This window comes from Pan paniscus, chromosome X (assembly GCF_029289425.2).
Source record: "Pan paniscus chromosome X, NHGRI_mPanPan1-v2.0_pri, whole genome shotgun sequence".
In the NCBI taxonomy this organism is placed as follows: Eukaryota; Metazoa; Chordata; class Mammalia; order Primates; family Hominidae; genus Pan; species Pan paniscus.
In genome coordinates this window covers 148,212,051-148,230,456 of record NC_073272.2, presented here as the reverse complement: position 1 = coordinate 148,230,456, position 18,406 = coordinate 148,212,051, and the positions used below count along the sequence as shown (strand labels likewise).

The 18,406-nt window shown below is 39.8% G+C and overlaps 1 protein-coding gene across 9 annotated transcripts in view; it reads right to left on the bottom strand.

Annotated features, from left to right (window-relative positions):
* Positions 1 to 18,406, bottom strand: part of AFF2 (ALF transcription elongation factor 2) — a 491,015-nt gene that overhangs the window by 74,038 nt on the left and 398,571 nt on the right. For all 9 annotated transcript variants that reach the window (XM_055106903.2, XM_008957891.5, XM_003806823.4 and 6 more), the window contains one exon: positions 15,026 to 15,063. In XM_055106903.2, coding sequence (XP_054962878.1) covers positions 15,026 to 15,063 — 38 coding nt within the window. The remainder of the gene's footprint in view (positions 1 to 15,025; positions 15,064 to 18,406) is intronic.

The window sequence follows — 18,406 nt, the reverse complement described above, 5'->3', positions numbered from 1 at the left end:
TGAGCTACGGTGATATTGCACAGGGTTGCTTTTTGATTGCTGAAAACCCAAGTATTAAGCCATATGCCACCTATATCAGTAGTTAAAAAGCTTTGTGTCAGTGCCGAATCTTGGGAATTGTTTTACTTTCCCTCTCTCAGTTAGAGTAAATAATAGTAATCTGGACACAAAATTCATAAAAGGAAGGTACCAATGAGTCAGCATAGACAGACATTTTGGCTTTCTACATTAATGTCTGAATTATTACAAATCTAGAAGTAGGCATTAGGTACATTGTCTCTGAACAAGTTTTCTTGTGCTTTGGTGAGTGGCCCAGGCAGAGAGACTTTCAAAAGGAAGACAACAGGGGGTTCGTTTCTCTCCTTCTTATTGTAGGTTTTGCCTAAGAAGCTCGAAGATCAGATGCAGTCTGTACTTTGATGAGATATATGCTGTTTCCCTCTCTTGTTCATAAAACTATCCTTTCTGGATTTTTCTCCAAGTATCCCATCTTGAATCAAATCAGCTTTTGAGTATCTGTCCTCTAGCCTCTAGAATTAATGTCATCCCAAGGTCACCAGAGTTCGCTGATGTGTGGCTTCTCTATCAATTTCCTCCTCCCTTCCCTTCCTCCTGGAGGCTCAATGTATTCCATTTATAATATTCTCCATTTCCACTTGGTGAAGTTTGGAAGCTGGGGTATATTTCCGAATTTGTGTCTCCGGGTGAGTTGTGCTACGCTGTGCTGTCAAGATAACTATGGATTCTTTTTATAATTAAAAAAGCCAACTAACAGGAAATGCCTGTTTGATAAGCTGTGCCTACAAAGGTAACATGAGATCTTCACTACTCAGTACCATCATACTCTCTCCTATCAATCTACCTTCCATAATTCTTCCCAATTCGGCAGGATCTTTGAGTGTCCTATATTATGTTAAAGAGTTATCTGTTAAGCATCTGAAATAAAAACTACCGCGAGTCTCACCACTACTAGTAAAACATTCAATGTGCATGTTAAGAGCTACAATTTGAATACTGGCCTGCTAGCCAATAAGTCTTGAAAACAATTTAAAGTAAATTCCCTGATATGTCTAGTTATTCTACCCTGTTTTAAGGGTTGCTAATGAATGTGCTGCCTGAATGAACAGAAAGATTGGGAACTCAAAGAGTGCTAACCTGGATAACATGACACTGGCACCAGAAACCAGTTTGTCCCATACAAAATCTCCTCTGGAGTATGTTCTTCATCTAGAAGTGATTTTCCAATAAAATCAGCCTTGGTTATTGCAAGCATTGGCGCAACCCCTGAGGGAGGAGATCAGGCAATTCAGTTCTAGGAAACGCTGTATGAGGCAAAATTAACCTTGTAGCAATGTTATTTCCTGTAACACGGTCTTGGGTTTTGTTTGTTTGTTTGTTTGTTTGTTTTGTACACTTCAATATTAAGAGAGAGATATTTTTACCCCATCACTGAGATGTGACCAAGGGATTTAATGACTTACATATTCATGAGAAGCATATAAAATTAAAGAAAGCTTGTTTAGTTTAACCACTTTGCAGAGATATTGCCTAGACCTTGTGGCTAGAAACGTCCGTGACAGTGAGTCAAGCCTTGCTTAAGGGCAGCTCCCTTAGAGCTTTGGAGCCATCCAACTTCTCCAACTATTGGCCAATGGGAAAAGCTGCTGAATGCTTTTTAGTCCTGTGATAGTGGAGTATCGCAGGAAGGACAAAAGGGAAGTATCAGATGCATCTCAGACTTCATAACTCCAAAGAAGAGGACAAGTGTGAGGGTTCTGAAACTGGCTGCTGTGTGTCCAATCCTGAAGATTTCTGAGGATCAAGATGCCTTTCAAAAATAGAAAATTGCATGTGTTTTCAACTGTTAACTTCATGATGTTTTGTTTCCTTGTCCCATGTTATGAAAATTTGACTTCTATCATTCTTGAAAATGCCTAATGACATACATCAAATATAACTACGCATGCACTAACCCCCATTCATAGGGAGGCTGACATCTTCACTCCTGTGCCTCCTCTTTTCAATTTGTAGAGGGAATGAATCAAAAGTATGAAGGTGGATATACACCAGAAGAATCACTTGGAGGGTCAAATTCTAGCTCTATTAATAACAGTAAAACTAGCTTTATGATGGCTCAGAATAAAGCTAATATGGAATATAGATTATTATAAAATAAAACTCTATTCCTTTCCAACAAAAGCAAATAATTTACCCAATGGTTAATAATTAGTTCAGTATGATTTCCAAAGGGCAGCACAAAATCATACTTATTCTAAGACTAAACGCATACTCAAACTAAACTAGGACGGTTGAACTTTAAAGTGATATCCTTAGATGCTTGCACTTACTCATTCAAGATACTGAGCTGTTGTTATATGATAGCTACTGTTTGAGATGCTAGGGTTACAGCAGTGACTAAAACAATATTCTCACTTGTATGGACCTTACATTCTTGTGGGAGGTGACACTTCAAAACATGGAGAGAGAGAGAGAAAGGGACAGAGTGAGAGAGAGAGAATGATGAGTACTTAAGAGAAAAAATAAAGTAGGGTAAAGAGAGTGAGCGTGTATAGGTTGTATGCTATTTTGTATACAGCGGTGGTCCAATATTGTTATTCCTGCTCAAAGCCTTGTAAAATTCCTCTTCAAGGCATTCACTATGTGCAAGAAGAAATCATTCTTATTTTGAACCACATTAACTGCTTTTATTTACAACTGGTTTTCAACATCCATGGCTCCGAATCACCATCTTAGATTAGTTTTTAAAAGTTAAAACCCGCCGGGCACGGTGGCTCAAGCCTGTAATCCCAGCACTTTGGGAGGCCGAGGCGGGAAGATCACAAGGTCAGGAGATCGAGACCATCCTGGCTAATCTGGTGAAACCCCGTCTCTACCAAAAATACAAAAAATTAGCCGGGCGTGGTGGCGGGCGCCTGTAGTCCCAGCTCCTCGGGAGGCTGAGGCAGGAGAATGGCGTGAACCCGGGAGGCGGAGCTTGCAGTGAGCCGAGATCACGCCACTGCACTCCAGCCTGGGTGACAGAGCGAGTATCCGTCTCAAAACAAACAAACAAACAAACAAACAAACAAACAAAAAACAGTTAAAACCACATTCAAAAGTCTATTACCCAACACTAAGACCAGGAGAACAACCTCATACATGGTTTGACCGCACTCTCCAAGGGGATCTCCCAACGGGCTGTGCACCACAACAGCATCATTGCAGGAAGGGCACAGCTGTGCTCTGCTGTGTCATTGTAAGGGCGGCCCTTATTTGGGTGTTGATTTTAAAAACACATAGCTTTTTCTAGTTCCATCACATATGTAAACAGATGTTTCTGCAGTGTTTGGAAATAGGTTCTTCTGTTTTCTTTAAACATTCTCCTCTACAATCTTGTTTCAATTATGTTACATCCCTGTTTGGAAATAGGTGAAGCTTAAATTATATGTGAGTGTACAATGTATATGTAGAGAGTGTATATACACATCCACATATATATTTAAAGCAAGTTTTCTAACATGTCTAATTTGCTATTAAACCTGCGCAACATGGTATGAGTCAAGTTAAACTTTCACCTAGCCAGTGTTGGAAGTTACACACATCTCCAGCTCGTGAGAGAGATGAATAAGTTGTGATTTTAGATGTAGATGCTATTATTAGCAGATCCCCAGCAACCGCACTGCAGCGTTTGATAATGCAAACATGAATGAGTACGAAGGAGCTCTTTGGCTGCCCTGAGCTCCCTTTGCCAGGCTTCCATGGAGGAATATAAGCCACAACAGTTTTCTGAAATGCTTTCCCCAAGTACGTGGGACCCACTTGTTGTGACAGTATGGTGCTGAGAGGTGCAGAAGACAGTAAACAAATTGGAAAAGGAATGAGAATTGAGAAAAAGATTTGAGACCTTCTTTTAGTTATGGCTGCCTCTGCCTGCCCCAACAAGGGGAACAATTCTGTCTTGGATTTAAATTACCATGGTGCATGAGGGTATGCTGATATAGAGTATATAAACACATGTGCATATAAAAACTGGATTATCATGACATGTAATATACCCCTATGCTGTAAATTCTACAAATAAAAACATTTTCTTGTGGAAGAATGATTTACTTTTTTTTTCTTTTTCAATGGTGGCTCTCTAGTTAACTCCTATTGATTTAGGCAAAAGCTTTAAGAAAGCAGATACTATTTGTTTCCTATTTGAGGCCCTGGCCAAAATGAGTCATTTCTGTAGTTCTCAGTCCCCCCAAACTAGTAGTCAACTGAATAATAACTTACTACCTCAGGCTCTTGACTCTGAACGCATTCTGTGGTCGACAGAGGACTGATTTACTGTTTGGACCCCTGTCTATAGTCACCATGGGGGCATGCATCATTTCCCTAGAAATAAAAATAGCCCTACTGTGCTTATGTTTTGGGCTGACAAAAATACATTCAGAAAGAAATTTTATGTCTGTGAAGTGAATTCAGAAACTGAAGCTAAAATAATAGTGTTTTGTGTCATGCCTAAAATACTATATCTTAGTGTAGCCTAGACATTTGTGTAATGTGAAAGGAACTGTATGAAAGAAACATTTTGAAAAATGCAAGAAATAATCAAGGGTTCATGAAGCCACAAGGGAACAGCTGAATGCTTACAGGAACTCTGTATGAGCTGAGATTTACATAAAAGTCCACAGAGAAGGATTAGCTAGATATAATCAGAAAGGATTTGATGTGTCTATTTATTTGCAAACAGTTTAAAAAGAGCACCTTATAATCTCTCCCTAACTCTAACCTTTAACTTTCTAGAATAAAAGAATCCTTTCCAGCATTTTGTTAGTTTCACCCACACTACACTGCTCTCCTCCTAATACCAAAAGTAGGGCCCAAGTATTAATATTTGGCAGTGTGGTGCTTTAGGTATACTGGCACATGCAACAACTCTTTCCTTTCTTTTCTATTCTACAACTCACACACTTGGTATTTTCCGCTACTGTGAAAAATGCCACCCCCCGCCCCAGCTGCCTCTAAGTACCAGACATTGCACACAACACAGCATCTGCTTTCTTCTCTTAGTGCCTTTTGAAAATGTTGTTCTGCTCTCTTGAAAGGCCTCTCCCCACTGTTCACTGGGGGGCTCCTGCTGAGATAGGGAGAGCTCACTCTCAGCAGTCACTCCCTCCTTCATCTCTGTCCCATAGAATGCTACACATGCTTCAATCATACAAATGACCTATTCTGTAGTGTAATGGCTTTGTCTTTCCCTACCAGTGTGTGGGGACTCTCACAGTAGAGATCTTATTTAACTAATCTCTCTATTAACTGTGTCTGGCACATAGTAGGGACATCATTATTGTTTGTTAAAAGAGCAAATGTGTGGCTTGCTTGAATTCTAGCAGGTTAGCTATGTGACTCTACATTTTTGACAGTTTACTGAAAGATCACTACACGGCAATATTGAAATAAAATTCTAGGTGTAACTCTTATGTACCCAAAACTGAGCTGACTTATGTGGGCAGATTAAACAGCGTTGTCCATTCTTGTCTAAACAGCAAACACTAAGAAGGACAGAGTTAGAAACTAACACGTGGACCAGGCAGTATTTTATGAATGTTGATACTAAAAATAACATGGTTTAGTTCCCTTTAAAATGGTTTAATTCCACATTTGCTGGCTTAGTTGAGGTCCATCAGATTCACCAATAAATGGGTGCTTTCTGTTTCTATTTTATCCCTATGGTTATTAGGGTATTAATTTAACACCTAAAGAGAAAAGGTTCTCATAAAACTTTTGGAAATATGAGTGATGGTAATTTGGCAACTAATGTGTTTGAAGTTTTGAAGAAACTTATCCTTACAGATATAAATTTAATATAATTGAAGTTGGCATAATTGTTAAAGAACCTGCAAATCTGATGATTCATTAATTTTTGACACATTTGGTGTCATGTTCTAAGAAAATAAATTGTTAAATAAAGTTACATAATACAACTGAAAAAACCAATAACACATTTCTAGGCATGGAAAGTGGACATGTGTGTCCTGAGAGGGAGTTGGTAAAAACTGTAGAGTTCCTGGAAACTTGGGGTTCTGGGCAGTTTGCTCTTTGGGTCTCAGTTTTCTCATCTGAGATTGCCTAGATGGTACAAATCCAAATACCAATGAAAAGGAAGGTGTTCAGACATTTGTGCAAATTTCATTAGCTGTGAGGATGATTGCTGGAACCTGTTGCATCCAACTGTGTCTATCTGAACAACATTAAGAGCCCAATTTATTTTATGCAGCTATTTAGAGAGAGATGTTATTGGTATCTCTCCATTAATTGTCCTTAAATTGGCGAGAGCCAGTTAGAGATTGACTAGAGGTTTGGGGAGGATGTAGGAAGCACATTGTTGAGGGTGCCTCATTATCTTGAAATGAGTGGACTGGGCATTTTGCCCACTGATCTGATGAAGCTCACTGGGGACTACCTTAGCTTCATGTATCTCACTCGGTGGGACCCACCCCAAAATTTCCTATACCTTCATTGAGGACTGTGTCTCAGGGCATTTACAATCCATAAAAACAACTTACAGTGTCACACTGTAAAAGAGACATAGGAGCCACACAGAAGAATGGCACAGAATAGAGAATCGAGAAATAAATCTAAGCATTTACAGTCAATTCATTTTCTTTTTTTAGAAAACTTTTATTTTAGGTTCAGGGGTACATGTGCAGGTTTGTTATATAGGTAAACTGCATGTAATGGGGGTTGGATTTATAGATTATTTCATCACTCAGGTAATAAGCATAGTATCTGGTAGGTATTTATTTCTAATCCTCTCCCTCTTCCCACCCTCCACCCTGAGATAGGCCCAGTTGTCTGTTGTTCCTTTCGTAGTGTCCATTGTTCTCATTGTTTAGCTCCCACTAAAAATATGCAGTATTTATGTTCTCACTCATAAGTGGGAGTTGAACAATGAGAACACGTGGACACAGGGAGGGGAACACACACACCAGGGCCTGATGGGGGCGTGGAGGGCTAGGGGAGGGAACCTAGAGGATGGGTCAATATGCGCAGCAAATGACCACGGCACACGTATACCTATGTAACAAACCTGCATGTTCTGCACATGTATACCAGAACTTAAAGTAAAATTTTAAAAAATAATGCAGTATTTGGTTTTCTGTTCCTGCATTACTTTGCTTAGGATAATGGCCTCCAGCTCTGTCCATGTTGTTGCAAACTACATAATTTCATTCATTTTTATGGCTGCATAGTATTCCACGGTGTATATACACCATATTTTCTTTACCCAGTCTTCCAGGGATGGGGATTTAGGTTGATTCCATGTATTTGCTATTGTCAATAGTGCTGCAATGAACATACACGTGCATATATCTCTACGGTAGAATGATTTATATTCCTTTGGGTATATATCCAAAAATGGGATTGTTGGGCCGAATAGTAATTCTGTTTTAAGTTCTTTGAGGATTTGCCACATTACTATCCACAACGGCTGAACTAATTTACACTCCCACCAGCAGTGTACAAGTGTCCCTTTTCTCTGTGACCTTGCCAACAAATGTGGAATTAAAGATTTTTAAATGGAATGAAGCCACTTTATTGTTAGCAACAACACTCGATTTTGTGTTTCATGAAACATTTGCCCTGCCAGACAAAGATATCCTCTGGTCAAACACATTTGGGAATCCTTAGGTAAGACAAACCTAAACAGAACTCCTTCTTTGAGCCTACATTATGTGAATGTGCACAGTGATGCTCCGGGGAAGGGATATGATAGAAGATGCCAAAACTTCTTGGTGCTGGAGCCTTTTATTCTCAAGGAGAAAATCCCACAAAACTTGTTTGGCAGAACACAAATCAGATTCCACTGCCTTATTCAGAATGGTGACTTAACTGACTGACATTCTGCATGTCTGTGATGTGCATGTATACAAGAACATCACAAGAGATATGGACTCCAAATGCAAAATTACCTTTGGTCCTCGGGGGCCATTTCAAAGGCTTTACCAAGTGTCTTTGGAGCCACACTTATTTTCTACCTAAGATATCTTTTTTAAACTCTAATGATGTGTCTTCTTGTCCTTTATTCCACAAATGTAAAAGGTGAAAATGGTGGGGAAAGGCATTATGTGTGTGCACGTGTGTGTGTGGAGTTAAATACAGATGCATTATACACACATAAACACACACACACACACACATATATATATATATATAATTTATGTGCATGCATGAATCTACATCGAACTAACAGGGCTAATATTGTTCTAAAATGAGTATAATCATAAAACAGATTTCCAGGCTTTGACTTTTTTAAAGAAGTGGAATGTCCATATAAATAATCTAGCTGAGGCCTATAACAAGGAGGTGACGCATGCAATTTCATACTACAAACTAATATCAGATTCAAGACTAGAACCCAGGTCTATCAATCCTTTGTGTTTAATAATTAGGGGACTGATGGATAATTCACATTCAGTACCAAGTGAAGAGCTCTTTAATGCCATTTGACTCTACCATGTGAATCTCTTTCATCTGGGTGAGCTCTGAGGGCCCTAAGCTACCATTTCTACTCAGCCTTGGTTTCCAACCTGGTCTTTCACTGCCTGCACCCCATCAGGCATCCTGGGCTCCTTGCTTTCCCTTGCCATACCTCAGCACCAGTGTCGCAAACCAGCAGTCCTTAAAATCCTGGTGCAAATGTTTTCTCCTCCCCCATTGTCCCTTCCATCTTTGACAGTGTTAACTAGAAGCATTTTTTGTTCTTAGAGCCTCCCTGTACTTTATCTGTTCCCCACTTAACAAACATTTCTCTCCCCATATATCTTGTATTTAATTTTTTACAAACCGATTTTATCTTTTCTGCTAGACTCTAAACTCCTCAAGGGTAGGACCTGTGTCAGATTTACTTTTAATTTCCTCAGCACCTATCACAGTTCCCAGAATGTTGTAGAACCTAAATAAATATTCATCAGATAAATAAATGAATAATGTGCAAATATCATAGTCAGGAAAATTTTTGTGACTATTTGTCATTTTCACTAATGAAAGCACCATATCTATGATGAATCAGGTCCTAAAAAAACGTAATTTCCTACGCAGAGTGGATTCTGATCCTGAATTGTGAAAGACAACCATCACATTGTTTAATGTTGTTAAAGTGTAAAAGCAGGGAAGAATTTTATGCTTGACAACAGTGTGTGCATGCTCTCTCTCTCTCTCTCTGTTTCTTTCTCTCTCTCTTTTGGTAACAGATGTCAACCTTGGTTAGATTTAACTCAACTTATTAGTGCATGGCTTTTAGCCAAAAGCAATTCACATTTTCAGAAATGTACTATCACATATGTCTTAATAACAGAAATGTGTTTTTGAAAAAAATGTATGTGATAAGTCACATATGGTGGAAGAAATCTGTACATCTCTCAGGCCTTGCTGTCACAATGAAATCTTGGAGATGACTGCTGCAGAGCATTAAAATACAAGTGAAAGTCTTTCTGACACATTAAAGAGCCATAATTTGAACATACTAATCAAGCTCTGATAACAGTATGGTTCCAGTATAGTGAGAAATAGACCAGGTTTCCCTTGTCCTGATCAGTGATCTTAAGAACACTCATGTTTGAGTCTTACCCTCAGAGGTAATATTTAATGTTTCAAGGAAATGGCATTAGTGTATCCAGGTACATTATGTGCTTACATTCACTAGGCATATATTTAATTTCTTTTTTATATGGAGCATAATTACTGTATATCACAGTCTCCCTATGGCAACGAAAGAAGCAGCTTACAACCATGGAAGTATTAAAAATAAATTGAAAGAGTGGTTAAGAAATAGGGGGAGGGAGGCAAAACTTTTAGAAACTTATTAGCCATACACTAATAAGTTTATTTACCAGCACCATAACCGAAAGCTAATTTAGCCTTAGTTAGATGTGGAAGTGACAGAATTTTAGAAAATTAATATGCCCTTTGCAATAAATCCATCTACACACAATTTGGAAGGCTAGCCGTATGCCCTAGATATGTGTTCTATGTGTTCATTTGTTTCTGAGGCATCAATGCCCTGTCAATGGATCTCATATCCATATGATTTTCAAAGGTAGTGAGTGAAGAGCGAATCTGTTTGCTCTGAATGAGAATTAAGTGGCACATCAACCCTAGAAAGTCCTAAACACACAATAAGGGCTCATTAAAACTCACTGTTTTAAAGGCCAAAGGAGAAAGGATTGATAGTTTAACCTTCAGCATCACAAAAAAGCTTAATGCTTTTTTCTACCTCACCAACTAGAGCAGGAGTCCACAAACTTTCTATAAGGGGCCAGATGGTAAAAATGTACAGCTTTGTAGGCTACATACATTTTATGTCACAACTACTCAACTCTGCCATTGTAGCACAAAAGCAGCCACAGACAATATGGAAATGAATGAGTGTGGCTGTGTTCCAATAAAACTTTATTTATGCTTACTGAAATTTGAATTTCATATAATTTTCACATGTCAAGAAATGTTCTTCTTTTGATTTTCTTCAACCATTTGCCAAATTCTACACCAAAGGGCTATATGAAACCACACACATGTTCATATTTACCAATTTGTGTTCATACTTGAGTTGTAAATGATGCCGCTGGGCCTCTGTTTTCCAGTAAAACTGTACACAATTTTCATTGTATGCTCAAAAATACAATCAAATGTTATTTCTTGATATGAGATCAAACAAGGAACTGGTCAGAAAAAGAACAGCTAGAAAGAACCAGAGCAATGTAGGAACATTTTTACATGTGGCATGAGTCAAGAATAACAGGGACTGTGTTGCGGGAAGTCAGGGACCCCGAATGGAGGGACTGGCCGAAGCCATGGTAGAAGAACATAAATTGTGAAGATTTCATGGACATTTATTTGTTCCCCAAATTAATACTTTTATAATTTCTTACGCCTGTCTTTACTGCAATCTCTGAATATAAATTGTGAAGACTTCATGGACACTTATCACTTCCCCAATCAATACCCTTATGATTTCCTATGCCTGTCTTTACTTTAATTTCTTAATCCCATCATCTTCGAAAGCTGAGGAGGATGTATGTCACCTCAGGACCCTGTAATGATTGCGTTAACTGCACAAATTGTTTGTAGAGCATGTGTGTTTGAACAATATGAAATCTGGGCACCTTGAAAAAAGAACAGGATAACAGCAATGTTCAGGGAACAAGAGAGATAACCTTAAACTCTGACCGCTGGTGAGCCAGGCAGAACAGAGCCATATTTCTCTACTTTCAAAAGCAAATGGGAGAAATATCGCTGAATTATTTTTCTCAGCAAGGGACATCCCCGAGAAAGAGAATGCGTCCTTGAGGGGAGGCCTCTGAAATGGTCGCTTTGGGGGTGGCTATCTTTTACAGTCATAGCTGTGGGAGGAAATAAGGCCCAGTCTCCCATAGCGCTCCCAGGCTTATTAGGATGAGGAAATTCCCGCCTAATAAATTTTGGTCAGACTGGTTGTCTGCTCTCAAACCCTGTCTCCTGATAAGATGTTATCAATGACAATGCATGCCTGAAACTTCATTAGCAATTTTAATTTTGCCCCGGTCCTGTGGTCCTGTGATCTCGCCCTGCCTCCATTTGCTTTGTGATATTCTACTACCTTGTGAAGAATGTGATCTCTGTGACCCACACCCTATTCGTACACTCCCTCCCCTTTTGAAAATCACTAATAAAAACTTGCTGGTTTTGCGGCTTGGGCGGCATCACAGAACCTGCTGACATGTGATGTCCCCCCCGGACACCCAGCTTTAAAACTTCTCTCTTTTGTACTCTTTCCCTTTATGTCTCAGACCAGCCGACACTTAGGGAAAACAGAAAAGAACCTACGTGAAATATCGGGGGTGAATTTCGCCCGATAGGACTGGACCACTTGGTTAGTTACAATACACATGTTCTTTTAACATGATGGTGACACTCTACTAGAAGAGATCCACCAGCCTTACCAAGCCTGCAGGCTAGGTTCCTGGAAGAAACCTATTTTCCTGGAATAATCCCTGTTTTCTGGGATATGTCCAATTTGTTTACTTATTCATTCCGTAAACTTGTATTGAATCTTTACTCTATTTGGGGTTCCAGTGCATTGTGTGTAACTGAAATTCTCTAGTGTTACCGGGGGGATCTTTGTTCTTCAAGCTCCCAAGATGGTGGTGGCCACTCCCAAGATGGGGTGGGCCTTTTATTCTCTGACCTGGGGTTCTTGACCTCATGGATTCCAACGAATGGAACCTTGGGCCATGTGGTGAGTGTTATAGCTCTATTAGAAGCTGTGGGTCATGGAAGAGAACCGTGGAACCCAGCGACCAGTGTTCAGCCTGATTAGGATGAACCCAGGCACTTAGCTGTGCAGGAACAACGGCAAGCCTTTAGCCCAATTGGGAGTGGCAATGGGTGCCTCGCTGGATCAGGAGTGCAGCAGACACTCTGCCGGATCCGGAGGGGTGGAAGTCAAGGGTGGGTCTGCAATGGCGGCATTCAGCAGTGGTGGACGGTGAGGAAAAGCTCAGCTTGAGCCAGAACAAACATGGACCAGAAGAGTGTGCAGTTGCAAGATTTAATAGAGTGAAAACAGAGCTCCCATACAGTGTGAGGGGACCCAAAGAGGGTTACCTGATCTGGCTCAAATGCCTGGGTTTATATCCCGATCATTGTCCCTCCCCCTGTGCTCTCAGGCGATAGATGATTTGATTATTTCTTTACCTCCTGTTTTTAGCCTAATTGGTATTTTAGTGAGCTCTCTTTACTACCTGATTGGTCGGGTGTGAGCTGAGTCACAAGCTCTGTGTTTAAAGGAGGGTGTGGTCACCTTCCCCAGCTAGGCTTAGGAATTCTTAGTTGGCCTGGGAAATCCAGCTAGTCCTGTCTCTCAGTCCCCCTCTCAATGGGAAAACCCAAGTGCTGTTGGGGAGGTTGGCCAACGACTGCTCTAACTGCTTCCTGCTGAATTGGGGGCATAGTAGGGTTGTGCAGTTGAGATTTCCTCAAGAGGGATGCCTTCCATGTCATCAGAAATGGCAAAAGGACCACTATATATAAAACTTTTTAAAAACTTTGACTCTGTTCTCCTGTCAGGCAGAGCAACTGAACCCTGCTGTGGAGTTTTTGTTTCTGAGCTGAGGTCTTGAGGAAGTCTCCTTCTTCAAGTGCTGAGTTTGGTATCATGAACCCAAACTCATTCTGAGAACAGTATCTTACTTAATTAGAAGACAATTCTAAACACCTACCAGTTGGTTATGACTTAGGTTTATTACTAAGCGGATTTTCAAATATATTTAAAGCACAAAGCTCAATAATCCTTTGACTCTTCTAGTTTCTGTTCCTTCTTTTTATAACATTCCTCAAAACGCTAGACATTAGATAGAGTCTGCACTGTGAATTAATAAGAACTCATAAAAATACAATTACTGTAGGGTCAAATTCTCACAAGGAGCAAAGAGAAAACAGGTCCTGCTTCTAGGCCATTAGAATAGAATTAAATGCAACCCCAAACACTGCCAATGGGCTATTCTATGCATGCAAAAATGCAACTTGGGCATCACTTCCTATTGGGAGGGCTGGAGCTTGGAGACATTTGCCATTGAGGGCCTTGATTTACATTCCTCCAGCCCTAGCCCCACTCCTTATGACCTGGGGCACACATCTGCATGCAGGCGGACTGGAGGGAGGAGTGCAGTTGAACTGCAGGAAAGAAGATCACTAATCGCCCACCCAGGGACAAAAGCCCTGACCCTGGCCTCATTAGCACCATCCCCTAATTCTCCGAGCTTGCCAGCCACAGGCTCACAGTGGAGCAGCCTTTAGGGCATTCAGACGGAAAAGAAATCAGGCTGCAGAGAAGATTTCAACCCCCAACTGCACGACCTGACAAAACCTCAGCTACTACAAATACTTCCATAAGACTACAACATAATCTATCTCCAGACTACGGATGCCCCTCTAGATGTTACAGAGCCTGATAGGGAATATTCTTTGGCCTAAGAAAAATGAAACTTAAAAGCAAAGTACACAACACCTTTTGGAAAAACGTACTAGGGCTTGGATTTAATGGTATGCTAAATGCTACCCTGGTGCTCTGGAAATTTAGTTATTTTATTATACAAAACAAAAACATTTCTTGTCGGCATTAGCTGATCCATTCTCCCAGAAACTTAAAAATCTATGTACTCTCCATTTCTGTATTTGGTACCAACTATAATGGAAGTCAGCCAAAATAAATTAAAACATAGTTCCTCGAGATGTGATATTACCAGAGCTATAACAGCCCAGCAAATAGAGAAAGTCCTCCCTCAGCCACAGAGCTGGCAGGACTAGCATGCATTGTAACACTGCAATCAGATGTTACAAACCAAATGACAAGACAGCCATCCTTCTTAATTTGAAAGTCTCCCTTCTGGAAGAGACAGGATGTCTAAGATGTACTATATTTAAAGGAGGTCTGTGTAGCTTGCTTATGATTTAAGAGTATCTCATAAAATGCCTTGGGAATTGCTTTCTGTTAGCTAAAACAAAAAAGAAAAGCCTTTAGTTAAGTATATTTTATGAGCTTTTCATTAACAGAGTATTGAGGCCTTGATGCCAAGGTGCCAAACCTCCCCACGTGGCTGGAAATCACTTGGCACACTTTCAGTCATTTATGTCTCTGTCATAGGTCCAAGGTTTGCAATTAAAAATGTAATCTTTTTAGCATGTGCAAAACCCAAAGGCTTGAAGTACTATATATTGAATATGATTATAATCGTATTTGGCAGCTATTCATGGATTGCACATATTAATTTATGTAAACTGGGTACAACTTGGGGCATTTCTTCATCAGGAGCACAGGGAAAAATATAAGCTGGTCCCTGCTCATTGGAGGATTTTTTTGGCTTGTTTTGTTTTTGTCTTTAAATTGTCATGAATAGAGATTAACTCAAAATCCAAGGTCTCTTTTATGACCTTATTTTTTCACATGCATCGAGTCCATTAAAATTAACATTTGCAACTAATAAAAATAATAACTTACTTCACAGGATTATTCCTAGGTTTTGCCTTTTCAACAGCCTGTAAACAGAAGAAAAAATGCAATTAGACAATATTAGCAGGCATAATCATTACAACTAGCTACCAAAACAATAAGCAATATAAAATGCTCTTCAGAAACATAAGGAGCTAACCGAAACAGGGTGCTGTAGATAAGCAGACTGGAGACTCAGAAAGCAATTTTCTTCTCCTGGGAAACATGGTTACCTGTCCAAGTGCAGCTTTCCAATACAGGTGGAAATTGTGAGGTGGATATTGTGAGGGCTGCCTAGAAAGTTCATCAGGGACCATAAAAGTGGACTTCTGGGTGCATAACTAGGGTCCCTCTCTTCCCACCTTTCACTCTAATCTTACCGTGTTTGGACCTGCTTGGGTTGTAATGACAGGTTAGGGAAACAGATGCAGACGGAATGGTCATGGGCATATCCTGGATTTTTAGATTTGCGGTAGGGAACTGCTCACCCTAGCACTACTACTGACATCTGGCCATACTTCCACCATGATAGAAGGTCGAGTGTCCCTTTCTAAAATCATTTTTATTAGCCGACACCACAGAAGGGCAAGGAATGACTGAATACTCAGATCAATTTCCTCCTGTGGAACCTTTAAGAAAATATACACCAAATCATAGAAATGAGGAAATCTCTGGGCCTCTCGGCCTGCATTGCCTTAGACATGGAGCCTGGTTCCAGTTTAGTGCTGAACCCATTGATCTGTGTACAGTCCATTTATCATTCATGAAAAGAGCTAGTGATCTTCACAGTATATTAGAAGAAACAACTCAGATCATCTGTCAACAGCCCTCTTATTTCTGTTTCCTTCTCCACAGGGATTTCATCTCCTTCAATTCTTCTGGAATTAAAATGTTGCTAAGCAACACAGCTGGGGGTGCTGATGGCAGAATGGCTACAGTCTATCAAACTGTTTAAGCACCTGGAGGGTTTTAGTGATGATTTTTTTTTCATATTTCTGTAGCATAATTATGTAATCAGAACCAAACTTGTACTCCCGTAGACTTTTTCAGGCTATAGACGTTATGTTTGATAAAAAGAGCATTGAAGCAGCCATTTGACAACCTCAGGGTTGTTCAGATCCTTTAAAAAAGTATCTGTTTGGGGATCTTTGTGAATCTTGGAGGTGGGTAAGGGCTACAGAGAAGAGAATACTGCTGTAAATTAGAATACAGAGGCAACCACTTTTAGCAGAGACAACATATAATCTAACTCTGGACTTGACATTCTGGGTGACAAGTGATATTCAACATACTGAAGACCTCTATGCATAACAACTGAATAAAACACTTCCAAATTTTAGATGTTAGTGCTGGAAATCCATGCTTCCATTTACTAAGTCTCAGGTTCTGTTTCTAGATAAATAACCATTAATATTTGGGCACTTTCTTTGGCTTGGTAGGCAAAAATCATTTTCTCACCATCTGCGCCTGAGGTTGAATTTTGGCAAGTGCTAGAATAGGAAAAAAGCTAAGGAATGAGGTAAGAGGTGAAAATGAGAAAACAAGAAATATGTGTCTGGCTGGCCCAACTCATCTGTCACATGTATCTTGGACATGAAAACTTTTTTTTTGCTGTCCATTTGCAGTCCATGTACAGAGGATGCGAACCTCACTCATCCTGCAGATTCTCCCACGTCAGAAGAACAAAGGGAGAAGCGGTGCTGGCAAGAAGTGGGGACTGCCATGCACCTTTCCTACAGCAGCAGGACCCAGTCTGTACATACATGCACACTCACATCTGCCTTTTTTTTAAAAAACACTTTTCTCTCCCAAGCCTGGATGGTTTGCAATAAGATGTACTAGTAGGCTGAAGACATGTCACTGTGGAAATCATGTGAATCCACTTTTTTCAATCCCTTAGAATCCAGATAAGTCTGTTCTAGAAGACTTAGATTATCACAAAGTAATGGGTGCTGTGTTCAAGTGGTTTCCTTTTAAAGCATGCTGAATGTGATAGGATGAGCTTGCCACTGGCAGGAGACAGGAAGAGGGAAAAATCAAAGTGACATTGCTTATCCTCCCTTTGATTCGGAGGCATGTTTTTTGAAAATACCCTCTCTGCTCTATGCTTTGGAACTGTCAATTAGACCCAGTTATTTTTCTCTGATCAGGAGGAACGTGATCATGTTTGAGGCCAGTTTCTTTGAAACGTACATCTTTTTATAGAGCCAACATAGGAAAATAACTTCCTTCAAATTATTTTTTCTGGGTTGCCTGGCTATTGATTGAAAATGTCTATGCTGAGAGGTTCTCTTTTCTTTGGAAATTAACTTGCGATCATTCTGATGTCCCAACAGCTCTAGTCAGATGTCCTCGTGTCATCCTCTTGTGTGCTCATCACCTTGAATCTCTCAAGTAAATGATGGCAAGTAAATGATGGTAGAGTAAATGATGGCAGAGAACCTTGCCATATGAGAAAAAGCTCGCAATGTGTTACTATGCTTTCACTGTAATTTGATGTTGTTTTAGGCATGCTATGAGGAATTATTACATTAAGAGACTTTGAGGAAAAAATTTTAAGTGAATTATTTATGTGCAAATGATATGTGAATTATTCTACAAGATACACAAAGAGAGAATTTCTCTTTTGAAATGATGGGACATAAGAAGACCATCCCAAGTTCCAGATACACTTGCCGGAATGTGAGACACACTGCAAAAGGAGGAAAATTAAAAGGAAATGACATAGCACAATTCACCAAACATCAAGACAGTTACATATTGGGATTGCAGCTAATTTTAAGTTTAAAAACATACATTAAAGTAATTTAAACTGATTGGAAAATGGAGGCTGGAGAGTTAACAGTTATGCTGCTTTAATTTATAACGTCTATATGCTTTTAAAAACCTATATTCTCCTTCTTTTGTGCCATGGTTCCCTATCATGATACTTATCTCACAATTGAGGAAGCTCTAGTATAAGAAAAAAACAATAAAAGAAATTAAAACGTTAGAGAATGTACTCCAGTATGGTGTGATGAGAGGTAATAGGCTAGAGTGGAGACAGTGCTGTGCCAGAAATGTTAAAAACCTGGGTTCTAGTCCCAGATTTGCCACTTACCCTATTGGCAAGTACTAAACACCTTTGAGCATCAGTTTCTTCATTTTAAAAATGAAGATAATAATTCCTGCTTTTTCTACAGCAACGGTGGTTGTGAGTAGCCAACATTGACAACAGTGCTCTGGAAGCTGCAACATGATATGCAAATGCAGTGCACCTTGATTGTGACTGCTTTCTACACAGTTGTTCATGCATAGATTTTTACAGCCAGATAGTTTATGGGCTTACTGAGTAGAGGCCACATTGTGGTATGAAACCTACGTAGTTATTCCAATGAGGATTATAGGAAC